This window comes from Hippocampus comes, unplaced genomic scaffold, assembly GCF_001891065.2.
Source record: "Hippocampus comes isolate QL1 unplaced genomic scaffold, H_comes_QL1_v1.1 scaffold130, whole genome shotgun sequence".
In the NCBI taxonomy this organism is placed as follows: domain Eukaryota; kingdom Metazoa; phylum Chordata; class Actinopteri; order Syngnathiformes; family Syngnathidae; genus Hippocampus; species Hippocampus comes.
In genome coordinates, this window is record NW_017842057.1 from 1,491,976 (window position 1) to 1,507,379 (window position 15,404).

At 39.6% G+C, this 15,404-nt stretch overlaps 1 protein-coding gene across 2 annotated transcripts in view; it reads right to left on the reverse strand.

The window, feature by feature from the left end:
* Positions 1–13,151, reverse strand: part of nr5a1a (nuclear receptor subfamily 5, group A, member 1a) — a 28,578-nt gene extending 15,427 nt beyond the window's left edge. Inside the window, exons 1-4 of one of the 2 annotated variants that reach the window (XM_019860993.1) lie at positions 12,988–13,151; positions 11,756–11,874; positions 11,284–11,425; positions 8,961–9,610 (exon numbers count right to left, since the gene is read on the reverse strand). In XM_019860993.1, the coding sequence (XP_019716552.1) occupies positions 8,961–9,610; positions 11,284–11,425; positions 11,756–11,874; positions 12,988–13,009 (933 nt within the window). In that variant the 5' untranslated portion in view covers positions 13,010–13,151. Of the gene's footprint in view, positions 1–8,960; positions 9,611–10,338; positions 10,477–11,283; positions 11,426–11,755; positions 11,875–12,987 lie in introns of those variants that run through there. The other variant, XM_019860994.1, reaches the window with a different exon arrangement.
* Positions 13,152–15,404: the final 2,253 nt, after the last annotated feature.

Sequence of the window (15,404 nt, forward strand, 5' to 3'; positions counted from 1 at the left end):
AGTGGTGGTGATTTGTATAAGCTTGGCTTGACCATACTAAATGGGCATATAGCCCTGCTCCCCATGACCTCCGTGCATGGGACCGGACCTTGGTCTTATAAAAAAAAAAAAAAAAATGGACCTACAGCATTTCTAGTTGAGGACCACTGCTGTAACCTGATAACATGGTAAGCTGTCCACTGGAGTAACCACTGTCCCTGAAATGGTTAATAGGAATTAATCTCCAGAATAAGTTATTGCCGATTTAGTCACTCCCTTTTGCTGTAGTTAGATGACAAGATGGTTAAGTCCCCCGCGCCCCCCAACACATGCTTGCATGGACGCACACACACACACACACACACACACACACACACACACACACACACACACACACACAAAATAAATAAATAAAATGAGCTTTGCCGTTCATTTTACTCTGAATGTAAAAAAAAAAAAAAATAGCGGTCAAATGATTACGATTTTATACACTTCTTGAAGATCGTCTAGGCTAAGCTACTTCCAAATCTTCTATCTCCAGTTCACTGCCCTCACGCCGAGCCATTATAAAATTCATTGTGTACACCGCATGTGCAACATCTGCCATTCACCAGGTGAATGGAAGGTCAAACCCAAGACATGACAAAGGCCACCTTTGAGGAATTGCCGCAATCAATGGCTTACAATTTCATAACAATGTAGCCGAGTAGAGTGCAGCGCTGCAGTGGAAGGCTGACATTCCCCTGTTATCGTCTGCATGGAATGTAATTATCTAGCGCAGAGAAACAGCTCTTGCTGCACAGCTTTCTTCTCACTGTGCAGACGGGCTGCTGAATGGCCATATAACAGTTTGAATTCCACAAGAAAAAACATTTAAAACACATTCCATGTGCACCTGCAACAATGTGAATTGTTTTTTTTAAATGGGAGAAGGGTTCATAAGTATTCACATTTAAACTTCATTTAAAGTGGTCAAAAATAAAAACAAAATCATTTGATGCTCATCTTGATTCACTTTTCAGTGCTATGCACTGCTTTCATCATTATCAATAAGACAAAATAACGCTAGAAAATATGCGGATATTTAAATTGGTGTTTGAGTAAATCAGTATTGTTGGTTGAATTCAAAGAGATTACAGATTGGATTTATGAGCTGCTAAAATGATCATTCACTCTGTCCAGCTCCTCTCTTTTTTTGTTCACTTTGTCATGTCCAGTGTACAAGAGGCTATCTTACTGCAGTTCCTGGACAATATAAATTGGTTTACTTCACTAATTATATTAGTTAGTAGTTAGAAGTCTAACACAGGCAGTTCAAGGGGATTCCAATTTCCTGTCTTAGAAATCATAGCACAGGTCTCAGTAAATAAATGCTGCTTTTGTTGTTTTTTTGTTGTGTAATATTCCGTTCTTATATGAGCTGTTTGCATTTTTTTTTCAAAACACAATGAGTATATTTTTAGTACTCTTGAGAAAAAAAATCCTTTAATCAGACCTGTAAACTTTACTTGGATTTGTAAAGTTTTTTGGACAGTAAATGACAAATGCCCGAGTCCAACATTTGTGAACTGCATACATCATCATGCCATATTGCAATCCATTTGCAAAATTGCTAGAAAACATTTTATGCTGTTCTGAGGAACCTTGAAATATGAACACCACAATCGAGACTCACCGGTTGGCAAAATATGGCCCGCGGGTCGTATCGGATCGTTGGTCTTTTTAATCCGGCCCACCGAAGGTTGATACACAATTAAGGTTTGATGTGAATGATTACATTCATTTCATTTGGACTTGTAATGACAGGCCTTTCAACGCCAGGTGGCACAGTGACTTGAAGTTGCAGAGCACAAGGAGGGAGGGGGAGACGAAGAGCGAAGGAGAGCGATAGACAGAACTCTGTCAAACGGAAATTCTCGAACCCGGTAAAAAAAAAAAAAAAAACGTATGCATTAAACTTTCTACTACTATTTTACAATACGATCTATTCATTACAACAGAAGTTCCGGAAGCCATACGGAAGCTCGCAGTAGCGTCAACACCAGCAACTCCCGCTCGATACGCCGGAATAAGTGTGTCCGCGCCGCCGCTATTTTCGATCATTGGATCCAAAACAGCGACATGGAAGTGATTCTTGATTGCAGTGAGTTTCACTGGAATTTTGAAATATTTTAATTTCATTCATTTACATGTACGCCCTGGAGATCATGGCATCCAAACGAAGAGGAAAAGTAATGATCGTGAAAGAGAAAGTGATATGTATTGATTAACGAAGCGGGTTACAAAGTACGAAACATTCAGGAGACGCTTGGAGTCGGAAAGACTCAAATCTACGAGACTTTGGAAAACAAGGAAGCGATTCTTGCTCAGTCCTATTCTGGCAATTTCCCTGCTCAGAGTGAATTGCTTGCAGCCCGATGGACGGTTGAGTCAATGAACGTTTCCTGGAATGGTTTGACTGTTGTTGTGTTAAAAATTTACGCAAACTGGACCACTAAAAAGAGATGAGGCAAGTTCCATAGTGTTAACTATGAGCATCGACGACTTCGAAGCGCCCCGTGGCTGGCTTCAAAAGTTCGTTGCACGACAACTGCTGAGCAATGCTGTCATGTTGGGTGATGTGCTGACTCGGCCCACCTGTCAAATTTTAGAAATCAATGTGGCCCCCGAGCCAAAAAGTTTGCCCACCCCTGATCTAGAGCATGGCCAAAATTGCAGTGCCACGCATACTCCCAAAATGTAACTGCTCATCATATCACACAAGCATCTGTTACTCATTTCATTATGCTAGGTTGTCGTTTCCTGTTTTTACTGTGTGTATTACATATAATGAAAATATTGTATTTCAAAAAAATGATGGGACTCAAGTAAAATAGTGTATTGAATGTAAAATATTGTTTTGAAAGATGACAAAATTAATGTTCGATTAGCCCAGTCATAAGTGCTTGCGCAATAACTCACAATTACAAAATGCATTCATCCATCCATCGATTGCCCATTTCTAATCACTTTCAATCTTTAGGGTCGGCTTCTCTGTGTGGCGGTACTCAAAAAAAGTCATTCGGAGCCAACTACAAATTGAGCTTTCTTTTATGGCTTCAAATTATTATAACACATACTGTACATTCATATTTCGTAGGTGTGCTGGAGTCTATCCCAGCTGACTTTGGGTGAGAGGCGGGGTACACCCTGGACTAGTCACCAGTCACATATCGATGAACAACCACTCACATGCATATTCACACCTATTTTGAGTGTTTAATCAACCTTACAAGCATTTTGCAGTTGCTGGAGGAAGCACTTTTTTTTAAAGTGAGGTCACTCACTGCAATGTAGCATTTTTGTCTAGTCAGCATTCCTGCTCAGTGACTGTTGTGGATTGGGGTCCGAATGTGATGTCTATGTGACCCTTGCAATAGACTGGCGACCAATTGTCAGCCCACAGAGCCCGGTTTTGGACACTCGTCTATGGAGGGATGCCAACATTGGTAGTTTTTGGCCACCTCCTGCAATGCCACTCTGAGGGTTGGTTGACATGTCCTAAATACTAAAAATGTTTTTGTTTCGATCTACTCAAGCACTTGGTTCGAAAATATTATACCCATTATGAGTTATTTCTATCTTGAATTGACTCAGCAGATGGGTTGTTTTGCTTCAAATCACATCGATAAACTTCCATCCACCCAATCAACTTAAATCTCCAAACCTGGCCAGTCCAGGCCACATCAGGGCACAAATTACCACTGGAAAAGCTTATCCGCTTGGCAAGGTAAATTCATGATTTTATTTTTTTCTTTTGCACACTACATGCGCAATTCACATTCTCTTTGTTTCGTTACCTGTTGAAAATATTTCTCACATTGTCAAGGCACCTGGTAAGTTTGATCAACAACTTAGCTACCCATTTAGCCGTTACCATTGTGTAAGCTTTTGTTGAATTGTTCACCTACGAACCCCTCGACTTACAATTGTAACACAGTTAGCTAGTTGGTTTGGTAAATTAGTAGTAAACTTTCTTGTTGTACGATGACATTGTTTTGTATTTTACCCATTTGGACCTGATTTTATGTGGTTGACTGTAAAGAAGTCTTTCAACAGAGCACCTAGTATCTGCCCACCTAAAATGGCTGCCTCGGCCCGATTGGATGGACAGATTATTATTGTTTATGGTAATGACAAACAGTCAGTTGGTTTGCGAGCATTTGGTCCTTACGCATACTCTCTCACATGCTCTTGCAGCATTCCTTCAATGTTTCTTTTTCAGTCTGGGACAAACATGGTGGAGTATCTTCATGAGGCCAACACAGCGAGACACAACCCATAGGTCCTATACCCCAAACTGTTTGAACACATGTGGGAATCGAGAAAATTGCCAGCAGTTAAGTCAAGCATTCTTGATAGTGGAATATGTGCTTGTAAATCGAGCTGACAGCTCTCAGCATTTGCAGCACTGGCTGGTTGTTCAATTTCATGCTCCTGTTCATTGTTTCTTATTTCGGACTGATACTGTTGCTTGTTAGTTGTTTTGCACTACGGTTACTTGTTTTTTCTGACAATCAATTGAATTTCTTTTTCTTGACTTCAAGGCGGTTTTAGAAATATTTTTCATTACATTTTGTTGAATGTGTTGGTGTTTTTTTTAAATAGCATATTATATAATTTCACTGACCAAATCTAGCATGTGTTTTGTAATATCTTCAGAGCTGAAGAGTCTCAAAGGTATGGGTAATATTCATTCATTCATTCATCTTCCGAACCGCTTGATCCTCACTAGGGTCGCGGGGGGTGCTGGAGCCCATCCCAGCTGTCATCGGGCAGCAGGCGGGGGACACCCTGAATCGGTTGCCAGCCAATCGCAGGGCACACAGAGACCAACAACCATCCACGCTCACAGTCACACCTAGGGACAATCCAGAGTGTTCAATCAGCCTACCATGCATGTATTCGGAATGTGGGAGGAAACCGGAGTACCCGGAGAAAACCCATGCAGGCCCGGGGAGAACATGCAAACTCCACACAGGGAGGCCGGAGCTGGAATTGAACCCGGTACCTCTGCACTGTGAAGTCGACGTGCTAACCATTGGACTACCGGGCCGCCAGGTATTGGTAATATATGATAAGATAATACAATTACTATTCTTTGAGATTCAACAGTAATTTATTTGAATTAATTTTGCATTGTGGTTAATATGACAAGCATTTGGATAGATGACTGAACATAATATGGATGGTAACTGAACCAATAACTGTACCTAATTTGAACCAACAATTAGGTTCAATCTGTAACTCAGCTCTTGGGTTAAATAGACCAACCCATTCAGCTGGGTCAAATTTACTACTGTTGGGATGATGCTATCTTAACCCAGTGGCTGGGTTAAAAATAAACCAATTTATTTTATTATTGACCCAACTACTTTTCCTGTGTCAGTCTGGTGTGATGCCTCTACTTGGTAAGGTGGCAAGGCGATGTCCAACCTTGGAGAGTCATGGTTGGACATCGCCTTGCCACCTCTCCAGGTAGATGTCTAAGTGGAATCAATTGGCGTTCCATTAAATCACTGAAATTGTCCTTCATTGGAGTTTGTCTTCAATTCCTCTCGTAAAGATAGGAACTAGGGATGATGCACTGAGACCGTGACATGCTCTACGTGTAATTGTAGATTCATTACGAGTGAATGTTAAATGGAATAAAGTTATGCTGTAGTAATGGCACATTGAGCCTGCAATCGTATTTGGTGAAACAATGTGATAGATCAAGTTGTGAAAAATTTGGCTTTGCGGGTTTTTTTTTTTTTTTAAATATCAAGCAAAAAAATAATTGATGAAAAGTCTTAGTTGCTCTTTTTTTGCTGTTATTTACTGCTGAATAAAGTGTCGCAAGAACACCACATGGAATAACTGTGTATATCGCTTTATTTTTGGTTATTTATTTTCTTCACATATAAAATGAAAGGAACCTTATCGAAAAAGGTATTCGTGAGTACATGAACACAAGACTGTTTTGCAAACTTGTGTTTGCCCATGCACCATTTTTATTCATTTAAAGGAATTACGTGAGCAGTTTAACAAAGCGATACACATATTGCTAGTTTTACGCTGGGTACCCCTCATCTAATGACATGTACAGGAATCACTGAACTCAATGTTTAAACTACATTATGTTATAGTGTCTGAAACTCTTTTTTTTTTTTTAACCATTAAAGTACATGCGTTAAGTACAGATCCGTTTTATTTAACAGTTAAGTGTGATCTATTTTCATTTTGTCTGTTTGGGCTCTTTGTTTACAGGTACAATTTTTATTTCATTATTGGGTCGAAAACACTTTTATTGAATCATTTTAAATTAGTGTTTTCCCACCAGGGATGTGGTGCCAAAACTGCAACACTGGAAAATTTCACCTGAGGCCCGGAAGTCAAAAGAATAAATGCCTTTTTTTCCGACATGTGGTCACAGCTGCAGAGTAACAAAGCAACAACATCGCACATCTAGCAACACAAACTGGATAATGGAGAAGCTTGGGTGCCTTTTGGAGACAGATATGGGCATGCAGACCACATTGATGCTGTATCTCTGTGCAAGAAGAGGAACTAGCTACCCACACAGGAGAGACATTCCAAAAAATATCCTCAACTGTGAATAACCGGACACTTGTGAAAATGAGCACTCCCAAAGTCACAACATGTAAGCATCAAATGACAGGATACAACAACGATACACTGAAGTTCAGGTTCTGAGCTTCCGAAGCAGATAATTCCAATTGCATGTGGATAAAACAGAAGTGAATTTCTGCATTGAGATGAATAAATATTGATCGACTGGTTGGCCTCAAAACGAGTTCAGCTAAAATATGCTTACGCCTAGTACATCCCTTGTAATAGTAAATGTGAATTCATCAATCAAGGCTTCCATTTCTCCATATTTCGACAGCGCTTGTCCTCGTCGGGGCAGTGGTTAACTACTTGTACACCTGATTTAGAGTCTTGACTTCACCTAACGTATATTTGTTGAATGTGGAATCTGCAGTAGTCCAACAAAACCCATGCAAGCCAGCTAGCCAGCTAATGAGAAAATGCAAACTCAACTCCAACTAGATGTCCCGACTGCTGTTTGAATCCAGATCTCCTGACTGTGCAGCAGACATGCAAACTATTATTTCTGGTAAACACTCACATTACGCTGACTTTGAAATCTTAACCTTGCAATGACATTCTGGACAATACTATGCTTCCAACTTGGCCATGAACACAATGAGGATGGCCATTTTCTGTACCAGCATGATATGCTTGGATAAGTTTGGTGTGGAAGCACTTGACCGCACCCTAATTTGAACGCTGTCAAACAACTTGAGGGCGTACTAAAATGGAGGTTGTGAGCTAGAACCACTTGCCCAAAACTCGGTGGCATCTGACCTCACAAGCGTTCTGAGTGGATGAGCAAATATTGCCATAGACACGCTCAAAATTCAAGTAGAACATCTTCCCAAAGACCAACCAGGAGACCATGTTTGTTTTTCACAAAAATGAATGTGACAGAACATGATGTAGTAATTGAATAAGCTTGTTTGCTGAGAAATGATTACATTAGTACTTGATTTTGCATTGACTTTAAGCATGACTCAGGAGGGATCTTTTAAAAGAGTAATTATATTCATTCTGTGAAGCGACAGGTATTTTGCGCTCATAATTTTTGTTGTACATAATAGAACACTATTTAATTAACTGCTTCATAGCATTTTTCACTAATGATGAGAATTCTCTCAAGGCCTTTTCATACTGAAATTGACATTTTATAGTTTCCAAAATGCATTTTGGACCAGCTGAGCAGCCTGTGTGAGAGCATCAGCCCACCACAGTGGGACCATCCCAAAGCAATCGAAAGCTGACTCTGGTTCTGTGTAGCAGACTTTTGGGGCAGTGAAATGACAACAAAAGTAAAAGTATTTTTATTGCAGGTAATTCTCTTTTTACTGAAGTGAGTAATAGTTTTGTTTAATTAATCATTTGTATGTATATATTTATTTATTTTGTTTTGAATGGTTGCAATCTCATCCTCATAAACTTTGTGTATATCAACAATGAAAAGCATCATCAAAACCTTTCTTTTCAACACAAGGCAACAACTGTCTTTATTTGCATTGTATCAAAATAATTCAAAAATTATTATTCATTTGAATTCTGTACCAATTGTCATTTTATTATAGCTGCGTGCCTTTGGTTGCTATATACTTTATGTATAATTGCAAAGAAACAACAATAACTAGTGGAAACATAACTGGTGGTTATTAAAGCAACAGTTAGCTAAATGGATGTAACAAGTTATTATTATTAGTAGTAGTAGTATAATAATAATAATAACAACAATAATAATAATAATAATAATAATAATAATAATAATAATAATAATAATAATAATAATAATAATAATAATAATAATAATAATAATAATAATAATAATAATAATAATAATAATAATAATAATAATAATAATAATAATAATAATAATAATAATAATAATCTAACCGGTTATTATTGCTGCTTTGTTTTCTTCGTGGTTTGTTCAACTCTACTTGCAGTGCGCGTGAGCCGTCTTGGTTGCTAGGCGACATCAAACGGGCTCGCAAAATCGTTTGTTCAAAGTTCAGTTCCGTTGATCGGCTTTTTAAAAGGCTTCTACATCCTAAGACAGCGATGAAATTTTCGTGAATTTTAGCGCGGAGCGAGACTCTAAACGAAATCGATTTAGCTATTGCTGTCTTTTTGATGCAAACATGACACGACAATTCCACTAAAGGGGGTTGCTTGAAAACTATTTTGTTCACTGGAACGGTTTTAATTAAAAATGCTGGACTGATGTGTTTTGTGCGCAATTCTCGTTGCATTATGTTGTGCAATCTTATACGTTATGTTGGCTTTTTCGCTTGCATATATGCCTTGATGAGCGACACAGAACCACTTAGCAACTGGCAGGACTGTGGACTCACCCTGAGCTCCTTGAAAAAGATGCAGCTGCGCGCCCACTCCACGATGGAGAAGAGGGTCTGGTCTGCCATGCGACACATGAGGCTGAAGGCGCTGGGTTTCTCCAAGCGGCCTCGGTTGCTCTGCTCCTGCTGCAGATGAGCGACGATCTTGTTCCGGACCACCAGCTCGTCCGGATCGCAGCGCAGCATCTCCAGCACCAGCGGCGGCAAAATGGGGGGCTGCGGTGAGGCCGAAGGGTACATTTCTGTGTAGGGGTATCCCGTTAGAGACTCGGGCGAGCTGGTGTAGTCGGGGCACTCTGCTTTGATGACCCTGCTCGGGAAGCCTGCGTACTGGTACTGGCCGCCGAGGGGGACGTGCGACTGCATACCCAGGGGTGGGGGGGCATAAAGGTTTGCCTCGTAGTCTGTGGGGGTGATGGAGCCGGGGGTGGAGGGGAGGATGCTTTTGGGAATGGCGGGCATGGCGCTCAGAGGGCCGCTGAAGCCGTAGTCGGCATGGAGAGGAGAAGCGGACGGAGGGGCCGCGCTCTCCAGTTTGAAGCCGTTGGAGCGTATCAAAGCCTTTTTCTGCTGCTTCAAGGCCCTGTCCCGCTTGTACATGGGCCCGAATTTATTCCTCCCCCCACGCATGCGGTCTGCGCGCACCGCTGTCAGAAAGAGGGCAGAAATGAAACATGATTGTACCGCAGCAACCATCTCGAAACCAAATCACCAGTTTATAACGACTTTTCCTCGTCGGTTGCCGACTGCCGTTTCCTCCTAATACAGTACTCGATTTAAACATGGAATGAATAACACGCGTGCCCGTGCGCGCTCACACACGCACACACGCGCGCACACACACACACACGCACACACACACGCGCACACGTTCACTTTTCTGCTTCCCTTTTTAGGGCTGAGAAGATTCCCCAGTCTTCACTCCTCCTTGTAGCCTAAATAGAGCTTTTGATTTAAAACACGGGAGTCTCCACGGTTTTATCAGTAAGTCCAGAATGCGTCCTTTTTTTCCAAGCTTGGAAGAAGCAGGTGCTTTCTTGCATGGCTGTCTGGGGATTAATCTCATTTCATGTGAATAGGAAGTAATGACAGAGCTGCGGCCAATAAATGAAGTTTTGGGTCGAATTGGAATTGAGTCCTTTCATCTGGTTCGTATAGTCGAGCAAACACAAATGTGTTACAAAAACGCCGCATAACCATGATAATGCAACAATAAAGCGTTATAATTATTATAACGTTATTTTTGTCATAATAGGCCGACATAAAAATCATAATAAATCCGTCTTCACTTGTTTTTATAGCCCAATAAACTATTTATCCGTTGACTTTTTATTGTGAGAAATAATAATAAGAAGAAGAATAAACGAAAACGCACCTTCGAGTCGCATGCCGACGTTGAGACATTTTTGAAAGCGGCAGAAAGGACATCTCTTCCGCTGAGTCTTGTCAATTTTACACTCTTGATTTTCAGCACACGTGTATCGTTTGTTGTTCTGCACTGTCCTTTTGAAGAAGCCCTGAAACAACAGAAAACGGTTTTAATTTTGTTTTCAAGTAAAATAATATCAAATTTGCATGGTATTAATTTTCACTCTACGGAAATTAAATTCTGAAAACATTACGTTGTCAACTGACATTATAACATGAGTGCGAATCTGTCGAAATGTGTTGGACGAAGCATTGTTTCAGAACAATCTTTTAAAAAAGACGTCGCATGCCATACTGTTTGAATAGGTCAACATTAACGTTGACAAAGCAAACATGAAAACGAAACTTTTGACCACCGCCTCTGCACGCACACACACACGCGCACACGTTCACTTTTCTGCTTCCCTTTTTAGGGCTGAGAAGATTCCCCAGTCTTCACTCCTCCTTGTAGCCTAAATAGAGCTTTTGATTTAAAACACGGGAGTCTCCACGGTTTTATCAGTAAGTCCAGAATGCGTCCTTTTTTTCCAAGCTTGGAAGAAGCAGGTGCTTTCTTGCATGGCTGTCTGGGGATTAATCTCATTTCATGTGAATAGGAAGTAATGACAGAGCTGCGGCCAATAAATGAAGTTTTGGGTCGAATTGGAATTGAGTCCTTTCATCTGGTTCGTATAGTCGAGCAAACACAAATGTGTTACAAAAACGCCGCATAACCATGATAATGCAACAATAAAGCGTTATAATTATTATAACGTTATTTTTGTCATAATAGGCCGACATAAAAATCATAATAAATCCGTCTTCACTTGTTTTTATAGCCCAATAAACTATTTATCCGTTGACTTTTTATTGTGAGAAATAATAATAAGAAGAAGAATAAACGAAAACGCACCTTCGAGTCGCATGCCGACGTTGAGACATTTTTGAAAGCGGCAGAAAGGACATCTCTTCCGCTGAGTCTTGTCAATTTTACACTCTTGATTTTCAGCACACGTGTATCGTTTGTTGTTCTGCACTGTCCTTTTGAAGAAGCCCTGAAACAACAGAAAACGGTTTTAATTTTGTTTTCAAGTAAAATAATATCAAATTTGCATGGTATTAATTTTCACTCTACGGAAATTAAATTCTGAAAACATTACGTTGTCAACTGACATTATAACATGAGTGCGAATCTGTCGAAATGTGTTGGACGAAGCATTGTTTCAGAACAATCTTTTAAAAAAGACGTCGCATGCCATACTGTTTGAATAGGTCAACATTAACGTTGACAAAGCAAACATGAAAACGAAACTTTTGACCACCGCCTCTGCTTGAACGAAATACATCGTGTTCATATTTTCTGCAGCACTTGAGAGGCTGCTTACCTTGCAGCTTTCACAGGTGAGCAGCCCGTAGTGATACCCGGACACCTTGTCTCCACATACAGGACACAACTCTTCCAGATCGTCATCATACGTGTATTCCATAACCTTCAAAGTCACACCTGTACATGCACGCACGGACGCGCACAAAAAAAAAAAAAAAAAAATCCCAAGGACATTCAGAGCATGAGAGTACAATATCAAGGTTGCAAGCGCGACATGACTTTTCAAGTGTTTGTGTTGGCTCTTCATGTCTGGAGCAAATAGTCATTAGTTCGTTTTGTTTTACATGTATTTGATATGCGTACAAATCAACAAGTGTTTTAAAATTTAATAATCCCAATAATATCGTAATATATATATATATATATATATATATAACGTTTATGCATGGAAATTCTCATTCTTAAAAATTGATTGCTAAATGCTTTTTAATGAAGTCTGAAAACGAATCATAATATGCGTGTCCTAAAAAAAAATGAAATTTTGAACGAATAATTACGGCTATTTTTTTTTTTTATTGCAGACTGGCTATTGCACATTGGTGGTTTTGTTGACCAGCCAAATAAGCGTACTTAATTAAATACCACATGGCATGTCGTAACGAATGAACAATAACAACAACAAAACTATCAACTATCAATTCAATTCCAAACACGAACACGTTCATTTTATTTAGATGGATTTATGACTTCAAGATCACAGTTTCGTATCACACATGGGGCTTCATACAGGAACACACACACACACACACACACACACACACACACACACACACACACACACACACACACACACACACACACACACACATTTTTTTCTTCGATTTATAAATTCAAGACCACTGCAGTATTTTGTAAGCTTTCATCAGTAAAACACATACATTTAGAAGAAGATTTTTTTATTTTATTTTATTATTATTATTTTTTTTTGTTTGTAACTGCATTTTCAAACAGTGACTTGATGGGATTTTATGGAAGTGGTTGTTTCAGTTTATCACGCACTTCTTGCTGTATTCCACTATTTTGTTTTAACAAACTACAGCCGTTGTCCTCTCTATTCCCCGAGCGCTATCGATGCCGTTCAAGAACTGTAACAAGATTGCAAAAATAAATAAATAAATAAAAACGTCCTTCATTGTTTTGGGTAGAATGTGGCGCCCTTTTGTTTACAGTTGTGGCCCGAACTAAGCACATCACCTCTGAGAGAATTCGGGGAAAAGTACAGAGCCTTACCGTGAGCCTTGTCTCCCAGCATCTGAAGAGCAGGCTGCAGCCAGTCAATGATGATTGTCTGATTATTAAAATGTGAACGGAGGCGTTGCTGCAGCCTTGCATATGAAGCTGAGGACAACGGCAGGAGGAGACCAAGAAAAAAAATCGTCTGGAACGGGATTGGCTTGGGTGTCTCCCTCAGCCTCCTCGCGCTTTACTGTCTTTCTCTTATCGCAAACTTATGCTGCCCTGCTGCCATTGGTGGAACGGCAATCACGTGACCGTGGCTGAACTGCCTCCGAGGAAATGCCTTGACAGGCGAAATGGTGCTGATTTAGATGACTCACACCAAGAAAGGGGCTTTTTTTTTAATCGATTTTTTTTAACATTACTTACACAACAAATTATCAATTTCATTTGACCAGGGAGACATTCATGAAAATTCTACTTGCATTTGATGATATTGCAATTAATATACACACATATTTTGATGTGAGTCAGACAACCCGGGTGTGTATTATGATATCGAAGCTCGAGTTTAGTTGGTGAGGTTGTTTGTATGTATGCAGTATGTATGTATGTGTGTGTGTGTGTGTGTGTGTGTGTGTGTGCGTGTGTGTGCGTGTGTGTGTGCGTGTGTGTGCGTGTGTGTGCGTGCGTGTGTGTGTGTGTGTGTGTGTGTGCGTTGTATGCACATTTACGTACTGTACCACAGTACATGATACGTACATGCATGTTACAACTGCAATGGTTGTGAAAGCACTATATAAATAAATATGTTTTGTATTGTAAACATACATACATACATATAAATCCTACTAGTAGTAGTAGTTGTAGTAATGGCAAAGTTATTAGCATTTAATGAATGTTGTCTTCTTCCTAAAATAATGGCTAATATCCTTAAAAAAGGTAATGAAACGAAAAAAATGAAAAAACGAATGGAAAAGAATGACTGAGGCCATAATTTATAGAGGTGTTATTTATTTTTCATTCTAAACACATCTCTTTCTCTTAAAGGTCGATATTTATCTGTAAATCATACTGTCTATTTCATCAGTGTAATATAAATCAGGACAATGGCAGTCCTTCTTGCTCAGTAAGTGATTCAAAAAGTCCAAATGTCTATACAGTAGTTAGCTAGGAAAGGAAGTTGTGGATGGTTTGCTCAGAATCTGCCAGCTCCTGAGGGTGACTGTGTGGAAATATGACCAAAGCGCAGGGTCCTGAACAATTAACCTTGTTTTTAAGTGTTAGCTTTGATCCTTAGGATACTTGGACAAAAACATGTCACAGACATTTTATTATATCACAACTAGAAAATATTTTAAATGGTGAAAAAAAAAAATCAGATTAGGTGTTCCTTAAAAAATAAGTCCCATCTACATGCTTGCAATGAACAATGTGACATTCACCAAATGCTTCATAAAGAATACTTGAAGAGATTTAAATATGACATGACAGAGCAAACAGAATTGCCCTTTGCATTGCCGTAATTTCTGAAAGCAAGTCTCGACTTGGGCTTTTCTGTGTCTGCTGGGTATTTTCCTCGTGCTCGCATTGGTTTATGTCACCATTCCAAAGAGATAGGCGTGGATGAAAATTGAAACTGAACAAAACAGTCTTTTTGAAGTTTTCTGAATGTTGTCCATGTATGTTTTTTTTTTTTTTTTGCTTATCAAAAAGAACTCATCACTCATCAATTTCAATGAACATTTTCCTTATTTTTGAGAACAAATTCAAGAAAAGCTATGCGACCAAACGGGATGAATCAGGCTCAAAGATTTTCAATCTGCAGGATATGACTGATATTGTTCTATGACCACTTTGAGCACCCATTCCCCCGCAAGAAAAAACGAATACCTACGGAGGAAGCTGCACCACCTTCTGTCATTCAGTTCGATATGAGCCTTTCATTGAATAAAAGAGAGGCAAACATAATGTCGGTCAATACATTCAATTTCCTCGCAGAGTACGATGGCACTGCATCTTCAGTGAGCTGTGTAAAGCAATGAGGCTCTGAATTTGAAGTCATTCCGCATCATTCTAACAGTCGGTGGTTATCCTTGGGATGGTTGCTGAATCGTGTATTTGCCATGCGTATGGAATTAGCCTGTTTTTTTTTTTCCAAGAGTACCAACAATGCCATGCAGATTGCTTCAAAATTTTGGGGTTCATTTTCATTTTAGTGTCCATGGCTGATATACTCACAGCTCTCAAATCATCTCAATCCGCAGATGCATGGCGGCGGAGTGTCAACACCAACAAAGCGGAAGACAAACTGATGCCTTAAAAAAAAAAAAAAAATTATATATATATATGTGGAAACCACAAAGAGAGAATGATAACTTTCCTCTGCTGGACGACTGTTTGTGGAAGATAGACTACAGTTATGTATCTGGAATCAGAGACATTTCTGTACCCTCGGAAGTGAAGCCAGC